At 37.8% G+C, this 18,368-nt stretch overlaps 3 protein-coding genes across 5 annotated transcripts; 2 read left to right on the top strand and 1 right to left on the bottom strand.

Annotated features, from left to right (window-relative positions):
- Positions 1 to 312: 312 nt before the first annotated feature.
- LOC114523860 (transmembrane protein 248-like) lies at positions 313 to 2,635 on the top strand. Its single transcript, XM_028544903.1, has 7 exons — positions 313 to 592; positions 717 to 987; positions 1,207 to 1,266; positions 1,335 to 1,434; positions 1,684 to 1,834; positions 1,983 to 2,099; positions 2,271 to 2,635. Exons 1-7 carry the CDS (start codon positions 425 to 427, stop codon positions 2,295 to 2,297), a joined length of 894 nt encoding a protein of 297 aa, XP_028400704.1. The 5' UTR covers positions 313 to 424; the 3' UTR covers positions 2,298 to 2,635.
- A 3,146-nt stretch (positions 2,636 to 5,781) lies between these two features.
- Positions 5,782 to 12,257, top strand: LOC114523650 (splicing factor, suppressor of white-apricot homolog). Of its 2 annotated transcripts, none has more exons than XM_028544638.1 (12): positions 5,782 to 6,168; positions 6,637 to 6,803; positions 6,921 to 7,097; positions 7,336 to 7,508; positions 8,832 to 9,057; positions 9,131 to 9,283; positions 9,581 to 9,751; positions 9,953 to 10,166; positions 10,441 to 10,726; positions 10,796 to 10,916; positions 10,999 to 11,161; positions 11,449 to 12,257. In XM_028544638.1, the coding sequence occupies exons 1-12, from the start codon at positions 5,930 to 5,932 to the stop codon at positions 11,468 to 11,470; spliced, it is 2,112 nt and encodes a 703-aa protein (XP_028400439.1). In that variant the 5' UTR covers positions 5,782 to 5,929; the 3' UTR covers positions 11,471 to 12,257. The 2 variants fall into 2 exon arrangements, with proteins under 2 accessions (XP_028400439.1, XP_028400438.1); XM_028544637.1 differs by having other exon boundaries at positions 9,581 to 9,757.
- Positions 12,258 to 12,262: 5 nt separating this feature from the next.
- LOC114523651 (glucoside xylosyltransferase 1-like) lies at positions 12,263 to 16,553 on the bottom strand. Of its 2 annotated transcripts, XM_028544640.1 has the most exons (5): positions 16,392 to 16,553; positions 16,186 to 16,317; positions 13,770 to 14,085; positions 12,992 to 13,331; positions 12,263 to 12,877 (listed from the first exon to the last, which is right to left on the bottom strand). In XM_028544640.1, the coding sequence occupies exons 1-5, from the start codon at positions 16,436 to 16,438 to the stop codon at positions 12,573 to 12,575; spliced, it is 1,140 nt and encodes a 379-aa protein (XP_028400441.1). In that variant the 5' UTR covers positions 16,439 to 16,553; the 3' UTR covers positions 12,263 to 12,572. The 2 variants fall into 2 exon arrangements, with proteins under 2 accessions (XP_028400441.1, XP_028400440.1); XM_028544639.1 differs by having other exon boundaries at positions 12,265 to 12,877; positions 16,186 to 16,551.
- Positions 16,554 to 18,368: the final 1,815 nt, after the last annotated feature.

The following is an 18,368-nucleotide window of genomic DNA, read 5'->3' as shown; positions in this document are numbered from 1 at the left end:
GCATGTCTCAATATGTTTTTTGTTTGTCTATGTCCATGTCCACGTCGTTGTCCTTGTCCTTTTTAATGTATGTGTATGTCTATGTCTATGATTATTAGAAAACGTAGAACATTTATTCATATGTTGTTATGTGGTATTTTAAAATTGTATATATGATAGAAGTTACGTTTAAATTATTATATTAGTAATATGATTGTATCATGCAGGACCCCACTGAAAAACACTATAAGGTGATGTGGGTATCCTGGTTAAATATAATAATAATTTGTGTGACTCCTGGGGAGACTGAGTACAACTTTTGCTGACGTGCCAACATGGCTGCCAATCGATAACTGATAATTGTTCCGAAAGCCAAAAGAAAACATCAAAAAACAGCAAACAATCCATCTAAAGGCGACCAGAACTACGATCAGATAAAGGAGCAATGCTTTTGGACCTCCCTCGACGTTATTGCAGGAATTTAACGGCGTTTATTGTGTCAAAACCACCTTGTGTTGTTTTCACAATATGCCTGTGCTGTTTGGCTATAGCACTGTTCTGGCTGGGTTATTACGTTAACAATAACGATGTCGTTGATCCTGAAGCTGAGAAGGTAGTATACGATTGTAGCATGTGCAAAATTGAGCTATGGTTATTTACAGATAGTCAGACATACTATAAAAGGTGTACATAGGTGAGGTCATCCGTCATTGATGAGTTTTTCTTTGTTCAACTAGGATTGGAATGATTTCTTAACAAGTCTTAGTAATGTTCAGTTTTGCATTGACAAAGTCAATAGCAAAGTCAATCAACACAGACCGAAGTCTATTAATGGTACAAAGAAAAGAGGCCAGAACTCAAAATATGAATCCCCAACTTCAACATATGGTCTACAGCTGATTTCAATTCCGTTGAAAATTGGTGTCCATGTCCGAAATAAGGATCACTTTCTTCATGGAAACATCACCCATCTGACGGCACTGATGGACGCACCTACTGTTGGATCTGGTAAGGATAACCTATAGTGGTAATTAGGTAATAGACCAATCACCTTAAGTCCTACTTTGTATTTGCAAAACTATTTTACTTATCAATATGAAAACTGCAATTCATGTATTTTTTGATCATCTAAGAAAAAATATATAACTGATTTGAAGCAGTTTCACCTAGCAGCAATATGCTACTGGTTGTGAATGAAATAATGTTTTGATCCCCAATTTTTTTCAGGTCTTTTCAGGAGAAAAATGAATTTGACATTTTCGCTGTCAAAAGTCTGGGACACAGAAGGTATATGAACTGTGCAATGTATCACACCGGATGTTTCAAAGTTGTGATGCAAATGTTTTGCTTTCCAGAGAGAAAGTGTAACAAGAAGAATAATTTATGTAAACTTCCACAAGGGTACTTTCACAGTTGCGTCACAATTCTTGCACCTCGAGAAGCACTTCCTGAATGGTATGATGAATAAAATATTTCTAATGATATTATTAATGATGAGTTTTGTTAATTTTACATTGCTGTATATTATAATATCCGTTACCAGGTAAGCAGTTTAGAATTACAAGTATATGCATTGTTAACACTTCTGGTGACACTAAACAATAAAATTGTAACCTATGTTTGATGATGCTTTCAAGTTAGTCTATATCTGTGAGTTACGTTTTGTATTGGTGAAGTGTATTTCTAAAGTTTTCTTTTTATTAGGAAGCCAGAGACTTGTAACTCAACTTCATTTAGTTCATTGACAAATATGAAAGCTCTGACAAAGAAAAGTCAACATTCAAAATGTGAATCGGGTGCAGTTATCTACTTTAAACATCCGGTCGACCTTGAAGTTCGTGAGAAGCTTTCAGTGGTAGGAAATATAGTTTTTACTTCGAGATTTAAACCATAAAAGCGATGACCCATAATACATGAACTAATATAAATAATTGTATTAAAAATGAAGGTATATTGAGGCCAAAATTCCTATAGTATTAATGTACAAATATAATTCTGTGTAGGATGAACGGGCCAAGGCAAACCTTCATTTGCAAGTGACAAGTTATTTCCTATTTATTCTTGTGATTTCATCCATCATTTATGGTATGCTTAAAGGAAAACCTCTGAAATCCAAAAAGGTGGGTGATACAATTTTTTTCTCCGGTTTTCTCCACATGAAAACACTCTTACATACTAAGTAATCTCCATGGATTTTTATGATGATGCTAGAAAAAAATTCATGATTCATAAATTTATACAAGTATCTATTGTGTGAGAACAAATGCTCAAAAATCATGTCTTTTTCACAGGTAACCTTTGAGTCCAACGGTTTGTAACAAGATAATATTGTTAAACAAATATTCACATGTTGTTACTAGTGCAAACTAGTTTTTGGATCAGTTTGTTTTGATCGATAAATGCCGTTGAATTGGAGGCAGGATCAAGTTATAAAAGCTGTTGTAAACGGCCCCAGCAAGTGACAAATAAGAATTAATTGTAATTTATTCCTTGCATTTACAATATTTTATTTATTAGTGCTTGTTTTCAATGCTTATATAATTCACACATTAAATTTGTATTTATTTCCTAAATTACAACCCTCTGGCTTGTTAAATAGGTGTAGATGGTAATAAATTATTGACGAATAGCCGTAGATGAGACAATTTTTTAATAAAACCTAAAAGTTGAAGGTAAAAAGTGATTTTTGATTTTGTGCTTTTCTGTTTCATGCTCATTTGTAGCATCAAATGCATTCAATATTACCCTTGTGCAAATGTTATTGCTGAATTATTTCCAACTATGGTTCAATTAGAAAGTCTGGTGAAATTTGTGATTCTGTTTGGTAACCGAAAAGTTGAAAGTGAAAAGTAATTTTTGATTTTGTGTTTTTCTGTTTCATGTTCATTTGTAGCATCAAATGCATTAGATATTATCCCTGTGCAAATGTCATTGCTGAATGATTTCTAACTATGGATTCAATTTGAAAGTCTGGTGAAATTTGTGATTCCATTTGGTAACGAGGCAGAAACGTTGCTAACGACATGACCTGTCTTCTCCAAGGTTTCCACACGCAAGGAAACAGGAATCCACTCTTCCTTGTGCTTTTCAAATTTAACATCCATAACCCCCATCTTCTTAGGACCCTCAATGTAGCACCCTGCCTCCCATGTCGATTCATTCAATGTTTCCTTAGAACTTTCCCTTTCATCCTTTTCTTCCTCTTTTCCATCCACTCTTCTCAAATCCTGGGCATCGCTCATAAATCTATAATTGTAGCCACAAACGTACAAGGGTTGGCCAAAAATTTCTTTAATCTCTTCTTCCTTGCTTAACTTTTCCCAAACAGAATCAAGTGCACTTTCCTTCTTCAAGATCTCAGCTTCGTGTTTTTCTTTATAAAAATGCTCAGCTAGCTTTTTCTGAAGCGTGTTTGCTGCAGCAGTCTTGTCATTCTCCAACACGTCAACTGTAACTTTATCCAGGGCGAAATAGGCTGCAAAGATAATCAGCCAAACGAAACCACCTGTTGCCACGAAGACCCCACGAACTACTGTCCATAAACGCTTCCTCCACGATTTAAGATTGGAAGGAGAACTAACAGACCCTCTCTGGTAGTATCTTAGCCTCAAAACCACCGGAATCGATTTGGAATGAGCTAAAAGGTCAACATTTTGGCACAAAACGTTTGCATTTTTGCTAACCGACCGATTTGTATCCAATGTACTTTGTACAAATCGCATCAAGATTCCGCTAAATGACCGGTTGCCTCTTGAAAAAAGCACGTCCTTTCCTCCTTTTATCATAAATGTCAATGGTCTCGAAAAATAGACACCGTTAAACATGTTTTAAAATGTTTTTATAAACGAAAACATTGAAAAATGTTTGGAATATAAAATGAAATTTCGAAATGGCGTTGTTTATAAAAATTGTGATATTTTCGTCCTGTGGGTGGGGAGGGTAAACGGAAGATTTCGTACCTGGACTACAGATATCCATTTTCAAAAAAGAAATTGCTTCTAAAATCATATTTTTTCATATACGAGATTTTTCAGATCAAAGCCTACACATTAAACAAAACAAGATAATATTAAAAAATTGACTGTGACCGCCAAATGTTCGCCAAATTCATAAACATTTGCAATTCCGCATTTTCTTTTCAAATTTCAATAAGAAGGTATTTTAGGGAATTTATTTTCGGCCACTATAGAATTTGCTTTTATTCGAGACTATATTCACGTGAGTTTTATATTAGCATACTATATCACCAAATTTGCCTAAAATGTCTAACCATCCCATAACTCCCATAAACCTGTGCGAATGAATCACCGCTGTCTGCACTACAAATTTGTACCCACTGACCTATATTAGATCCGGATCTATATTAGACCTCTAGTATAGGTCAGTGTTTGCGCCCAGCTCCTGCAGTTTCAAAGTAGCGAATAGTACCATTACATCACAGTTTTATTTACAATATTATGCATTCCTTCTTGCATTTGCCATCTCCCTTATCGTGTATAGATTCCTTCGCTTCATTTTCGTCTTTGCTGTTTTTCAACTCTTCTTTCGTTTTATTCGGTCGTCCAGTTTTCCTGTCCCCAACAGTCAGAGCGCCGGCCGCCACAGCCGCCGTGAACGGATTCATAACTGATAAGAAATTAAGTTCCAAGCCGTCATCCAATAGTTACTCTACTATCTTGATTGGAAAGGGAATAAGGATTATAAAAACTAAAGATTATATATGGTAAATTATTGTTATTGCTCTGGGAAACATGCGTTCAAAGACACAGTCTAGGAAGTGAAAACTATTGGCTGATCCAATACGTTTTCCTTTGCAAAGAAAAAATATACCACGTCAACACAAGAACCCACGGAATATGTTAAAAAGCTAACGTCAAATTCAGTTGAAAATTTCTTTACCTTTGAAGTGAATAATATCTCAGCAATTGAGCGCCAAACCTTCCTCAGTTTCAATTTAATTCAAAAGTTTATATTTATATCATTCACGTTACTTTAACCGGCAAGAGAAAAGCTTATCACCGCGTACTCATGATTAGACACTACGGCAGGTTTTTAGGATTTTTTAATTATCCTACTTGTGATTGGCCAGTGGTTACACTTAGCCACAGGTCCTGTCAAGTGATGCTTTCACGTCAGTTCTATAACTGAACGAAATGAAACTGTTCTTCCTGGAGAGAACCTACACTAAACTAACTTTCTTGTAGTCAGTTTAAAAGTCAAGGATCATCTCTTATTGATACAGTCTATCTCAACCATTCAAAGCTGTTCTTTCTGTAGAGGTCCAGCAAGTATTATCTCTTATTGATCCAGTATTGATCCAGTATTGCTACAGGAAGAAACCTAGACTAAACTACCTTTATTTATACTGGATAGCTCCATCAGTTCTAAACTGTTCTTCCTAGAGGTCCAGCAAGGATTATCTCTTATTGATCCAGTATTACTACAGGAGGAAACCTAAACTAAACTAACTTTATTTATACTGGATAGTTCTATCAGTTCTAAACTATTCTTCCTAGAGGTCCAGTAAGGGTCATCTTTTCTTGACCCAGTGTTATTACAGGAGGAAACCTGAACTAAACTAACTTTATTTTATACTGGATAGCTCTATCAGTTCTAAACTGTTCTTCCTAGAGGTCAAGTAAGGATCATCTCTTATTGATTCAGTGTTACTACAGGAGGAAACCTAAACTCAACGAACTTTAGCGGTTTAGCCTTATTTATCGGAGACTAGTCCAGCGGTATATGTTGCTTGTGAGATCAGTGATGCTCCATCCCAGTCTTCTCATTGTATTCAACCGAGCGAAGATGATCACAAAAACAAAAAAAAGTTGTGATAATTTACGAAAAGTATGAGACGAAAATTTTTTATAGAGAACGCTTTTATTTTGCCATATTAGAATGCTTCTTTGCCTCCGATCTGTACATCCACGCCAAGCGAAGAGCTTGAGTAATGTCTGTGTTATTTAAGAGCCAATTTGACTACGAACTCGAGGAAAAAAGCCGCGAACAACACGTGCAGCGAAGGGTTGGTCAAAAAGACAAGAGAGGCCAGAGGGCCATTAAAGATCAGGACTTGTTGGTCTTTGGGTATTCTTGTAACGTCTATTGTGATGATATTAAGGCGGTGTATTTCGATGAGGGAAGGCATTTGATACCATGGATGGGAGATGAATCGCTTATGATCGATAGGTACAAACTAATTGTCTGATTGAATACCATCAGTTGTGGTGTAATTAAAATAGTTAATGTTGGTAGTGTACTTTATACTACAAACAAGCGTACTCTTGTTTGTTTAAGAATCAATAAAAAATAAGTGGATTTGTCAAATCCAATGCTGTCTTTAGCTGTTGAAAGAGAAGCTTTAAAAAAAATGACTACTGTAGATCAAATTCCACACCAGATGGCAGATCTTATTATGCAATCATGGTGATTAAACACAAGATTTTATAATTACGTATTTTCAATTGATGGTGTGTGTGAAATACCAACTATTTTACTTATTGAAAAGAATTTTCTAACTTCCCTGACAAAGACATTCCCTTGCAACATAAAGATTTTGTTTTGTGTCATACATTTCCTTCAAATTTCCATGTAGGAAAATTGCAGTTCATATTTTTGCTTTCCATATAAATACCTGATTTAACAATCGATCACTAGATTTGATGGAAGACTTCTGTTGGAAGATATCTCACCCTTCATATCTAAAGGATCCTCAGATCATGATAGCAACTGGCAGCTGTCTAAAGATGAACAGGCAATCGAGAGACTCTGCGATGAAGAAAGATACCAGGCATTAGAGAATGCTGAAGACTCGGATGATGGAGGCAAGTATCTTCCTTAACCGACAACTTTTCATATTTATGTGGTTCAGCACAATTATAGTTTCGAAATGCCTTGCATTACTTTGTGTGCAAAATTTGACCTGTCTTTCTCCATCTCAGAGGAAGAAATGAAGAGGTTTAAAGCTGCAATTGCCTCCGAGAGTGGATCATACAGTGCTGTTGGAATGACATACAATGAGCAGAATACAGAACCTTATTACCAACAGTATAACTATGATTTACCACAAACATATGGCCAATATTATTCAACATATGCTGAAGAACAAGGAGTAACTGGTAAGATTATGGAAAAATTTAAAACTTTTTAGCACATTTGATAAATGTTTTACATGATACTCTGTTGCATCAGCACAGCATCTTGTCTAAACAACCAACACATTAATGGAGACATTAACATTTAACAGGGTTTTGGGAAAATTATCTGGGAAAATTATGTATTTTGAAATGAATCAACACAAATAAAGTTTGATGTGTAGTTTTTTTCATGCTAATATATTTGCTTTTGACTAAATAGGACCAGTTCCATCGATACAGGAGCAGCCGTCCATAATGTCACTTCAACCACAGCAACAAATGCAGCAACCCCAATTACAACAACAACAATTCACAGAACACAATCCTGTCCAAGAAGTGGTAGAGGTGTTTGTTCCTCCGGCTGCCTTAGATATCCCAGCTGATATGGAAGTGGTGAGTCGACAGATAGACTGTACCATATTGTATATGATGCATTGTTTTGTTTGCCATGTTTTCTCTTTTGAAAAATAAGCAAATAGGTGGGCAAAGTGCAGTTACTGATGCTAGGAATCAAGTGGAGGCAGATTTATACAACAGAGGAACCAAGTTTTGGTATGGTAATACACATTCATATTGCACCTAGCAAGAAAGAAAAACTTCAGTTGGTAATTTAACATGGTTTGCTGAAATATTTTCTATTTCAAATTTGCTGAAATCCTATTTAAAAGTAGACACTTTTAATTGTACATTACTTTTTAACTTTAAAAGGAAAGGTTGTTGACCAGACTTTTTTTTCATCCTAAAAACTTGATAACATTCGATGTTAACTTGATAAAATTCGATATTACAATCGCATCGACTAATTCCAAACAAACATTTTCTCTTTTTAAAGGCTGAGAAGGGCATTTTGTTGAAGAAAACTGAACGAAATTCGTTTTGTAGTTTGTCGTTCAAATACTAACCACTTGTTTGACAGGATTCATTTCTGCCCAGCGCCTTTTAACAGGAAAGAGTTGAAAAAACATCGTGATTCATCATACTTTTTTATCCTCGGGAGTTTTGAAGCGACATTCGTTTTTTGCAGTCAATGTGAATGCATATGTAGTCCGGGAAGATTTAATTGAGCAGTTCTGCTCTTCTTTTTATGTTGTGTAATATAGTAGTGTGTACACTGTTGTTTAATATAAACTGTAGTTTTCACTGAAGTATTCAGAGACAGAGTTTAAAAATCCTTTTTGAGGGACGACGACTTTAGCGACCATGCTCATGAACTGTGGTTTTGTGATATTTTTTATTTGAACTTATTTTGAACGTAACGAGTTTTGGTATTTTATTAAATAAATGCAAAAAAATTACTCTTTTGTTCCCTTAGTTGCATATGAGATAAACGTATAACCCTTTGTCTTGAGAGTATTTTTTGTGTATGACAATTTTAAACAGTTTTCTGACCGTGTAGTATAGAGGTTTAGTAAGTCTTTTGCAGAGCGAAATCGTAGTTGGATTGGCAAGTATCAACCTAAATACTGATTAATTGTACGTTTAAATGCTTCGTCTTTCAATACCAGTTTCAAACACTTTGTAAACAAATACTTATTATAATCTTGCTTTAGAATCGGAATATAACTTAAGTAGAACTGGCTTTTTCACGTGTGCTTTGAAATTGGCGCCAGAAATCGAAGCATATAAACGTACTTTGAGTTTCTGTTTCTCCCATTTCATGCTCTGCATTCTATTGCGAACCAATTGAACTTAGAAAGTTGTTTGTTTTCCCTATAGCCGGACACGGAGAAGTTGCATGTTATCATCGAGAAAACGGCGTTCTTTATAAAAGATCACGGTCCTCAAATGGAAATTGTTGTAAAGGCAAAGCAATCGGGGAATACACAGTTTGACTTTCTTCAATTTGATCATCGCCTCAATCCTTACTACAAGCTCATCCTGAAGGCCGTGCGTAGCGGAAACTACAAACCCGCGAAGCCTGCCACACCGCCCGCAGAAGAAGGTGATCACTCAGGCTCCGCGCCTAAACCCTATTCAGGCGAAATTCAAATTCTAAAATCTTGTTTCTTTCTCAGAGGAAGAAGAATCTGAAGATTCCGATGGCGAAATGGAACTCCATCCTTTGCTCACCGCATCCTTACGAAAACCCATCACATCGAATAAAAAAACAGACATCCCTCCTTTAGAGCCTCCTCCACTCCCCCCTGGATGGACCGCTGTCAATCCAGGTAGGAACATAGGTCTTCCAATAGGCCCGTTTACACTTGCGATTTTATGTGCGATTTTCTTCTTTTGATAGATGTGAACGAGTAATAAGTTACCGGTGCTTTGATGTACAAGAACTTCTATTTGAACATCCCTGACTAATTCACTCGTTCACATCCATCAAAAGAAGAAAATTGCACATAAAAACGAGCCTTATAGCTAGGAAAAGTGAGAAAAAACGGATTAAACTTGCAATGCCAAATAGATGGACGATAATTATGATAATAAATATAATTATTATAATAAATATAATTATATAGACGCTACACCAGGGGGCAATTCATTTGCCGACAAAGCGGACAACTTCCTCGCAGATATGAACATGCAGGATCAAACCACCAACTACCCTCCAGGTTTCCCTGGTTATCCATATGCGCACCACGGTATCCCTCGATCATCCCCTCCACCACCTGGCGTTGGGTCACTAAACGGTAATGGTAAGTTGTCGATTTAGAGTAGTTTGATGCATCATGGGACATGGTCTTTCCTACACAAGTAAAATATATCTGTTAAAACACTTCATCTCATTAACTGGCAGCGCGCTGAAATGGTACTCAAATATACCAAATTAAAAGTGCATCTGCTTTGAATAACTGAGGCCAAATATCAAATATAGTACGTTTGCATTTCAGCCTCCCAACAGTTCCCTCATGCATCTATGTACTATCAGAATAACCTCAATTATCCTGCAACCTCCCTGCCGTCATACCCTGGTACTGATATGGCCGGGTCACCGATAATCCCACCACCCCCGGATTTAAAACCAATTTGCGACAAACTCGCCGAGTATGTGGCGCGAAACGGCAAACACTTCGAGGAGAATATACGAACGAAGAATGATCCGAGGTGAGATTTAGGAGAAATGAATTTAGTTTAGGTTTCTTTCTGTACTGGACCTGTAGGAAGAACAGTTTAGAACTGATAGAGCTATCCAGTATAAATAAAGTTAGTTTAGTTTGGGTACCTCCTGTAGTAACACTGGATCAATAAGAGATGATCCTTACTGGACCTCAAAGAAGAACAGTTTAGAACTGATAAAGTTATCCAGTATAAATGAAGTTAGTTTAGTTTAGGTTTCCTTCTGTAGTAACGCTGGATTATAATCCAATATTTGTTCCAGATTTGATTTTATCAATGAAACAAGTGACCATTACACGTACTACCAGACGAGAATTCGAGAGTTCGAGCTGAACCCTGTAGAGTCTGGGAACAAGGGTAGCGACAACATAAAGAGCGGGGTACTGGTACCTAGCTCAAAACCGGTGAGCTTTCAGATTAAGAAGACAAAAGACCAAAATAAACCCGTGATGGAATATCGCAGCAATATTCTATACAAAACAGCTAAGGCTGATGAAAGCGAGGAAGAAGGGATAGAAGAGGACAACACGGACAATCAGGGTGATAAGGTATGAATTTTAAAAAATCGTGACAGCTTTGAATCAATGAAAACACAAAGTAATGAAACTCAATTCCAGGGTGCAGCTCCACGTAGCGAACATGAAGTACCCGAGGAAAACTTTCAGGGTCCCAAAACACAGGAAGATGTCATGGCGGAAGAACGAGCAATGAAACTAAAGCAAGAGAAAGAGAAGGAAGGTTTGTCGGTGATTTCATCGAATTTTGTGTCCTTTATAAAGTTTGTAGAATCCCTGACCGACATCTTGTACAACTTTTCCAGTTCAACGACTCGAGGAAGAGGTGAAGTCAACAACCTCGTCGCTTCGACGCCAAGTTCAGCTGGAACGTCGCAGAAGAGCTCAGTTGTTTATCAACATGTTAAAGAAAGCAAAACCTGGCGCCCCAGAACAAAGCTCTGACATCCAACCAGGCGCTGATGTCAGGTAAAAAAAAACCATTTGTGTTTGAAATGAATTTTTGGTGTTCTGAACACTAAGAGATTATCAACTAAAGGTTTGTTTACAAGATCCAATTTTGTCGGATCCAATTCCTTCAGATTGATGCTTTATTATTATTATTATTATATTTAACCAGGATACCCACATCACCTTATAGTGTTTTTCAGTGGGGTCCTGCAGTGGGGTCCTGCAAGTGGGGTCCTTTATAGTCTCATTCTTTCTGATGGATGTTTTCTAGTTTGCTAACTTGCAATGTATACCCACCTATATAGCGATCCTCACGGACCAAGTTGAAACGTATTCTCTCGAAAAAAGAGCCTGATTTATGTGTCTTGGTCCATAAAAGAACATAAATGGAAAGGTTGCCGTTATTTCACGTGCGATTTCAAGCCGATGAAGTCCCATGATGCACGCTGCGTTGTGCTTCAAATGTGTAAAGAGTTGGCCTTCCAAAAACACCGGCTTGTGGCAGGGCAAGGAAGTTGAAGAAAACTCGCAAGTTTCGCGAAAACTAGGTTTTTTAAACCACACCTTTTTGTAAATAGCTATTATGATGATTTCCTCAACGATAAGACTCAGTAAGGCAAGAAGGTAGTAAACCAATTTCTCCCCAAAGAATTCCGCAAAATTCGCAAAGTTCGATTTGATATTCTCTATCACCCTTTTTTGAGCACCCCTCTGTGACCAGGAGTTCACAAACCCCCACCCTGCCCCCGTGTCCCATTTGATGTAAATATCATTGCGTAATAGTTCCACGCTTCCCCCGTGCGAGACCTTGTAGCCAAGGCTGAGCCCCACCCTACCAGTATAACTAAGCAGTCACGTCAGAACGAGGCAAAGATGAGGTGCAGATTTTCGTGGAAGGTCACTTCTGTTTTGACGCATACTAGAGAGTGTTTGAAAACATCAGCAATTATTGAGCTTATTCCCATCCTGTTTCCTAAGTTGATTCCCGTGTGCGCGATTTACGCTACTGTCCTATACTTGAAACTCAATGGCCGCATTCGTGGCGTTCTTTAAAGTGGTTAAGCAGCGTATTAGAATGCAATTTTCCTCGTATCGTTAGACTGTAATCACAGCAAACGCGTTTACAGCTCGCGTCCATTTAATTAAAATACTTTACAAATATTTTAATAATAAATAAAGTGTATTTTAGCTAATTCCAAATAAATAAACCTCTTATAAAATCTGGATATTTTAGCGCTATGCTGCATCATGCATAATTTCATTGCGCTGAAAACATTTAGAAGAGTCGCACAAAATCGCTTTTCCTTGCCGCCATTTTTTTCCCGTTTTTAACTATCTCCACAAAGCAACAAAGGTTTGATCAAAGGGGATATCTTCAACAAAGATTATCTGATGTAACGTGATCGATAATCGAGATTATCGGAAGGCTTTATCCATTAGGCTGTAGCATATTTTTCACAAAACTTTTTGCCATAAGTTTGCAGTAACGGTCAGAGTTCAGACTTTCCATGTTTAGTATTTTTGCAACTATATCCGTCTCCACGTTTCCACCGAACTTGTACTTTTTTATGGCATCGTAAACTGTCCTAAAAGCCTTTTGCTTGTCGTTATGAAACACACCTCTGTTACCATGGAGAACGTACACGCCATTACGCAACACTGACTGACAATTGTTTTGGTACATGCAATGGTCGGGTCTGTAGTTCCATTCACATGGGTAAAGGTACACTCGATCTAAATAGAATAATGTCCTGGGGTTGGGTAAAGTTTGTTGATGTCTGATGATAGGACTGGAGTGAATAGATAAAGTTTTTGAAGTGGATAAGATTCGGTCAAACATAACCTTACCTGGGTGTTTATTAAAGTAGATATTCAACAAGTCCTGATCTCCCCACACTATATTATATTTATGCTCTCTGTATATTTCAATTATATTCTGTGTAAATTTCAAATCTCGAAGTTTCCGTAGGTCCATCAGCATCACGCCAGAATTAAGACCCAGTTTGCCGTAAAATGGATGTCTTGCAAACCTATGATACCAGTTCAACGATGCAAGTTCGCCTTCCCTCGTCATCGCGGCTAGCTGTGTCTTGTTAAACTTGCTGAAATGATGCCAAATTTTTTCTACCGGACTTAAAAGCAACGTATCCGTGTCCAAATATAGAACTTTGTCTCTTTTTATGAAGTCCTGAAACGCAATGAGAGATATTTAATATTGTTTACTTAATTCTGGAATGCCAGGCAGATATATCTAGTATGCTTTGATCTGATTTTGCAACCATTGATCAGAAATATTTTCATTTCGCCGCTGTTAAAGAAGCACAGTTAATAGTTAACAGTAAAGTAAACCTTTATGTTCGCTCGAGAACCGATAGCCGATTCTTGCGTTTTGAACTTTCAAAGGGTTCGAATTGCCTTTGAAAAAGTCCAGATAGAAATTTAGTCCAAACAGGAGCCGGTTGTATAAAACTTTTTAACTACACTTTGCATAGTTAAATCCCAGTTAACGGTGTCAGAAATACAACTGGCCTCAGCAGGCCTTTGAGAAGTGAATGCAGTAAACTTTAACCAAAGCAAAATATATGATTCGCTTGTCTAGTTTAAAAAAATGCGTGCATGGAATTACCATTAGAAACAGTCTCTGCGAAGCACAAGTTTTGAAGAGATTTTTCCAGGTTGCAATATTCTCCCCAGGAGGGTATGATAAATTATACAATGTAAAACCAAAATGTTCCTTCACATTGGAAGGAAACTTGTCAAATGATCTCTTTATTCCCTCCTGCAAATCCCGCTCCGAGACGATGTGGAAGTGTACTTGATGATTGGTAAAAATCAGAACAGACTTCACCATGTTCATTATTTCCTTCGAACGGTCTCCGCAAACCACAGCTGCAACGTCGATGGCAGTTTTCCCCGGAGCGCATGTCGTCGATGAAACCTTGCTATAAAGATATACACCTGTGTTAGAGAGTTGAGACTAGAGATTGGCTCACCCACAATGACGGGGGGAGTCGTAAACTTCTTTCCTTGACTATGCAAGGGGGGTGCATTACATTCACTCCAGTAACTGTGTTTTGTTACCACCTTTTTTATTAAAACACAGCTGTTGTTTCTGATACGACTCAGCAACTCTTTATGAAGTGGATTTGAAATTTCCGCCTTGACCCTAAAAGAGTTTTCTTTCTTCTTTCCTTTAAAAAACAAGCCGGTTTGTACACCTGCAATTTATACCTCGATCTATTTCTTTTGATAAATGTCAAGAAATAAAAAACTATTGCGTTTAAACAATGCATTGTACAGATGAATTAGACTTTATTAAAGAAAGCATCTGTAACTCGTTTGATAGAAGTTAACGTTTTGACAACAGATGCCGACAATTTTGTTGACCTAAATACTTAGTGGGGCGCGTATAGGCGCATTGCCAACAAACTAGTGAATACCGTTGTGTTATAAGACGTCTTTGGTTGGCGAACCTCGTGTCGATTTCTCTTTTGCGAGAGACAATCGCTTTCCCGCTAAGCTTCACCACATTTTACGCAGACATGCAAATAAGTGGTGTATAGCTGCTATGCCTATATGGCTAGGATGTTACAACAGCCAAGTATTTTCTTAAAAGGAGTTTAATTTAATCCTTACTTGACACAAATATCTGAGCTGCTTTGTATATATAAACATAAAATATGCGCTATTAAAGAAATCTTTTCTTGATATTTTATATACGAAGTTTTATTTCCTTAGGTTGATTGATATGGCCATGCAATGCCAAGGTAGTTGGCCGGTTGACTGCACCCAATAATCGCGCTTAACTGAATTACATAAGCAACAAAAAATTGTCAACCAAACAACCTATAAACAATTACTGACTTCAGTGATATATCGCATTTGCAAAACTCTCTGAATATTCCGGGGAGAGAATCATAACAACTCCCAAGAGTAGTTCAATTCTCACAATGAATGAGTTAAGCTCGAAACTCGAAAGCATAATAAGCTAAGATCGCGAAGCCCATTAGTGCTATCACTTAAAATGTATCTAATTTTGCTACGCATCGGCGCGCAAAACCTGAACGACGCTAAACGCCAACGCAGTTTGAGTTGCTTTCTTTGTTAGCTCGGTAGTAAACTGACGGAAACTGGCGGTGAACGTAGACATTATGTGTCAAGAAATCGTGACAAAATAGAGGATGATCCTTCGAAACAAAGCCATAAAATATCTCATATTTCACTCGCAAATGCGACCGCACGAGAGCCCGTTGTTTGAAACTTCGGAATATACAGTAGCGTAATCCTTTTATTGTGAAATCATTCATTTATCAAGGAGATTCGTAATGATGTGAATACAAACTAATAGACGTGAGACAGTAGACGAACTATAAACGATACATGACTTTCTGCTTTGACTGAATTTTCGTTATTATGGCCGCAATGAGAATGAGCCTCGTTCATGTAGTGCGTCACGGCAAAATGAGATGATAAACTTGGCCTAGCTGAATGTTAGGTGAACGTGGGAAGCCAGGCTACCTGTACAAAATATAAACAGAACTTTGACTGTGGTGATGGCGAGGTTCTTAACCCAACAGTTAATTGAAAAGATTTTTCACCAACTATAGTCTTGGACGAACTGACTCTGAAGCGTCAAAGTTCGGTTCACAAATCTTAGGTAGTCGATGAAATTCACACCACGCTATTATGATTACAGTAGATGTGTCAAGTTAGTAAACATCACTGTAAAATTGATTCAATAACCCTACAACTTCCTATACACAGTTGTACCCACTCCGAGGAACATCGTGTTTCACTCCCGTACATGCAATAGGTACACACAAAGTATAGCTCAACCGGTATTCTAAACTTAGCTTTGTAGAATAATTGTATTACTGGCAAAACCGATGACAGACGAACCATATAAACCGGACTAGAGCCGTCTAGCACATGTGTGGTGAATAACTAAACCTTGCGAAGTATATTGTAACATTTATATAATTCGACGATGTAAAGTTCTCAAAACTTGTTACGTTTTAACCAAGATTTGTGTCATTACTTACACAGACTTATCTGTTTCTTTGAGCGATCTAGCCCCATGCGGATTACCAATTGATGTTTGCGTGTCTAGAAGTACACTTTGTTCCCTCCATTTCTTGCCGTCGAAATCCCCGAGGTTGTCTTTTTGAGTGATACTGTACGTTACGAAGAGAAAAATTAACAATATGACAGAGAAGAACACCAGAACGGGCTTGTTAAAACGACAGACCTGCATGTTGTAAAACCATTATCGAAGCCAACAGACGTGAAATGCATTCAGAAAATAGACACGGCGTTTGTTTACATTTGCCTGACTGGTAATTCGAGTACGCCACGCTGTGGACGTGCAGGTACCGTAGCTGATATTGGGCGTGGCTCAATTAAACAACATCCAGGGGCCTATTAGTGTCATTGGCATCAAGCGTTTCATTAAAAGCACATAATTGGCTTTTTTCTGCGGTAAGGCATGGAGTGTCTCACTAAAGCCTGGTTTTGGTGTGTCATAGTTCGCCGTATTTTGGATGTCGTGATTTGATGTGTCTCGCCAATCTCATACCCAGGCATTTTGCTTCCACACACTTCGCATGACGAACAGACCTTTCCCTTTTTTTAGCTTTCAAGCGCGCAATGCGTAACGGTAGTTGATTATCAAGCAACTTTGAGTTGCAATATCGCTCTGTTTAGAAGCGATTTTATTTGTGCGAAAACCCTGCCGATTGTTTTTGCTTCTTCGTTAAACTAAGTCGCTCCTGAACATGGCGAAATCACAACGCAAATTGACCTCGATAATCAACTACCGTCACGCATTGCGCGCGCGCTTGAAAGCTAAAATAGGAAAGGTCTATTCGCCCATGGATATGCGCAAAACGGATAACTAGTCAAACTCGTAACCAGAGTTTTATTACCTACGCTCCGCGGATAACTAGCCTGTGATAAGGTAAACACTCTGACATGATAAAAGGTAGTGGATGTTGAATATATTGGAATATGGTATATTCGACTTCGGCAAGGTCGAATGTACCAGATTATTATGTGGCTTTTCAAGATCCTCTATTCTGATTGGCGACCGGTCCGCAAAACCCATAAACCCAAAACCCATACCATGGTCCGTATATATTCCGTATCTGGACCAGTATCCCCGAAATCTCATGCAGTTCAGGCTCAGCCATATAATAAACCGATTATTCACCTATCTTGTTTAGTCTGTACTGTGAAATATCAGACCAAGATTTTTGCATACTCAGACCTCACGCTCGGTCAATAATCTGTTAATGTGGTATATTCGACTTTGGTAAGGTCGAACATTCCGGAATATAGACTTATTCTTATATTCAATTTTGCCCGACGGATTTACATTGTAAGCTATTGCACTTAGAAGTGAATATATGAATATTCAGGACTGAATGTGTGTATATTCAACACCCCCCCTCCCCCAATTATCGTTCCAGTTACGCCACTGTTAATGGACCCTTAGAGGTACAGGAGTATGGTTCAAAATATCGCATCAGTCAGCCAAAATTATGGATCCGTCCCTTGCTGAATTCTGGACGAGGGAATAGCTTGAGCCATCCAGAAGCTCACTGCACTAATTTATTTAAATCGCCCACTTTTTTAAAGCAATTATAATAAAGAGCCATATATTCTATGCTGCTTGTTCAAATTAAGGAACAAAGGACCTGTAATCGACAAAACAAGCAATAATGAAAGATTAAACAACTGTCTTTTTCTTGGCGTAGTTAATGTTAAGACCTCAGTCAAAACCATCCGAATTTTGAAGATTTCTTTACCACGCGCACGAATCGAGGTGTACCGTTGGAGTTCATTTGTTTCCTGATGCATGGCAACTGATATGACCGCTGTTTTACAATTTGTATCATTGCCATGCCAACAATGTACCCACAGGTTACGACTTCAGCACTTCATTGGACAAATAAGCACTAAGAAACAGGTGGCAAGAGATGAAATCGACTTCCATTCAGGGGGGAAGTGCAGCAGGAAACGAATTCCTAAATTTACTTCATCCTAATAAAGATGAACAATGAATGCCCCATTTTTTCCCCGTGGTTTTGAATGTGATTCGAGAGTTAGTTTTGCATCGGATTACGCGTATTTTGTGTCAACAATTGGATTTCAATTTACTGAAGATTATTTGTATCAACGCGTAGATAAATTTAGCGCAACCCCCCGTAAACAATCTAGCCCACGT

This window comes from Dendronephthya gigantea, unplaced genomic scaffold (assembly GCF_004324835.1).
Source record: "Dendronephthya gigantea isolate DGI-Jeju-01 unplaced genomic scaffold, DenGig_1.0 000028F, whole genome shotgun sequence".
NCBI lineage: Eukaryota > Metazoa > Cnidaria > Anthozoa > Malacalcyonacea > Nephtheidae > Dendronephthya > Dendronephthya gigantea.
This window is presented reverse-complemented; position numbering and strand designations above follow the sequence as displayed.

Bases quoted from the DNA above. Each gene is read 5' to 3' on its own strand.
- LOC114523860 (XM_028544903.1), top strand. From the start codon at position 425: ATGCTTTTGGACCTCCCTCGACGTTATTGCAGGAATTTAACGGCGTTT. The intron at 1,267-1,334 runs GTATATGAACTG...TTTGCTTTCCAG, and splicing joins AAAAGTCTGGGACACAGAAG to AGAGAAAGTGTAACAAGAAG. The intron at 2,100-2,270 runs GTGGGTGATACA...TCTTTTTCACAG, and splicing joins AACCTCTGAAATCCAAAAAG to GTAACCTTTGAGTCCAACGG.
- LOC114523650 (XM_028544637.1), top strand. From the start codon at position 5,930: ATGTCTGTGTTATTTAAGAGCCAATTTGACTACGAACTCGAGGAAAAA. The intron at 9,058-9,130 runs GTGATCACTCAG...TTTCTTTCTCAG, and splicing joins CACACCGCCCGCAGAAGAAG to AGGAAGAAGAATCTGAAGAT. The intron at 10,727-10,795 runs GTATGAATTTTA...ACTCAATTCCAG, and splicing joins CGGACAATCAGGGTGATAAG to GGTGCAGCTCCACGTAGCGA.
- LOC114523651 (XM_028544639.1), bottom strand. From the start codon at position 16,397: ATGCAGGTCTGTCGTTTTAACAAGCCCGTTCTGGTGTTCTTCTCTGTC. The intron at 14,086-16,185 runs GTAAGTAATGAC...ATATCTTTATAG, and splicing joins AAAGAAACAGATAAGTCTGT to CAAGGTTTCATCGACGACAT. The intron at 12,878-12,991 runs GTAAGGTTATGT...TATTCTATTTAG, and splicing joins CTACTTTAATAAACACCCAG to ATCGAGTGTACCTTTACCCA.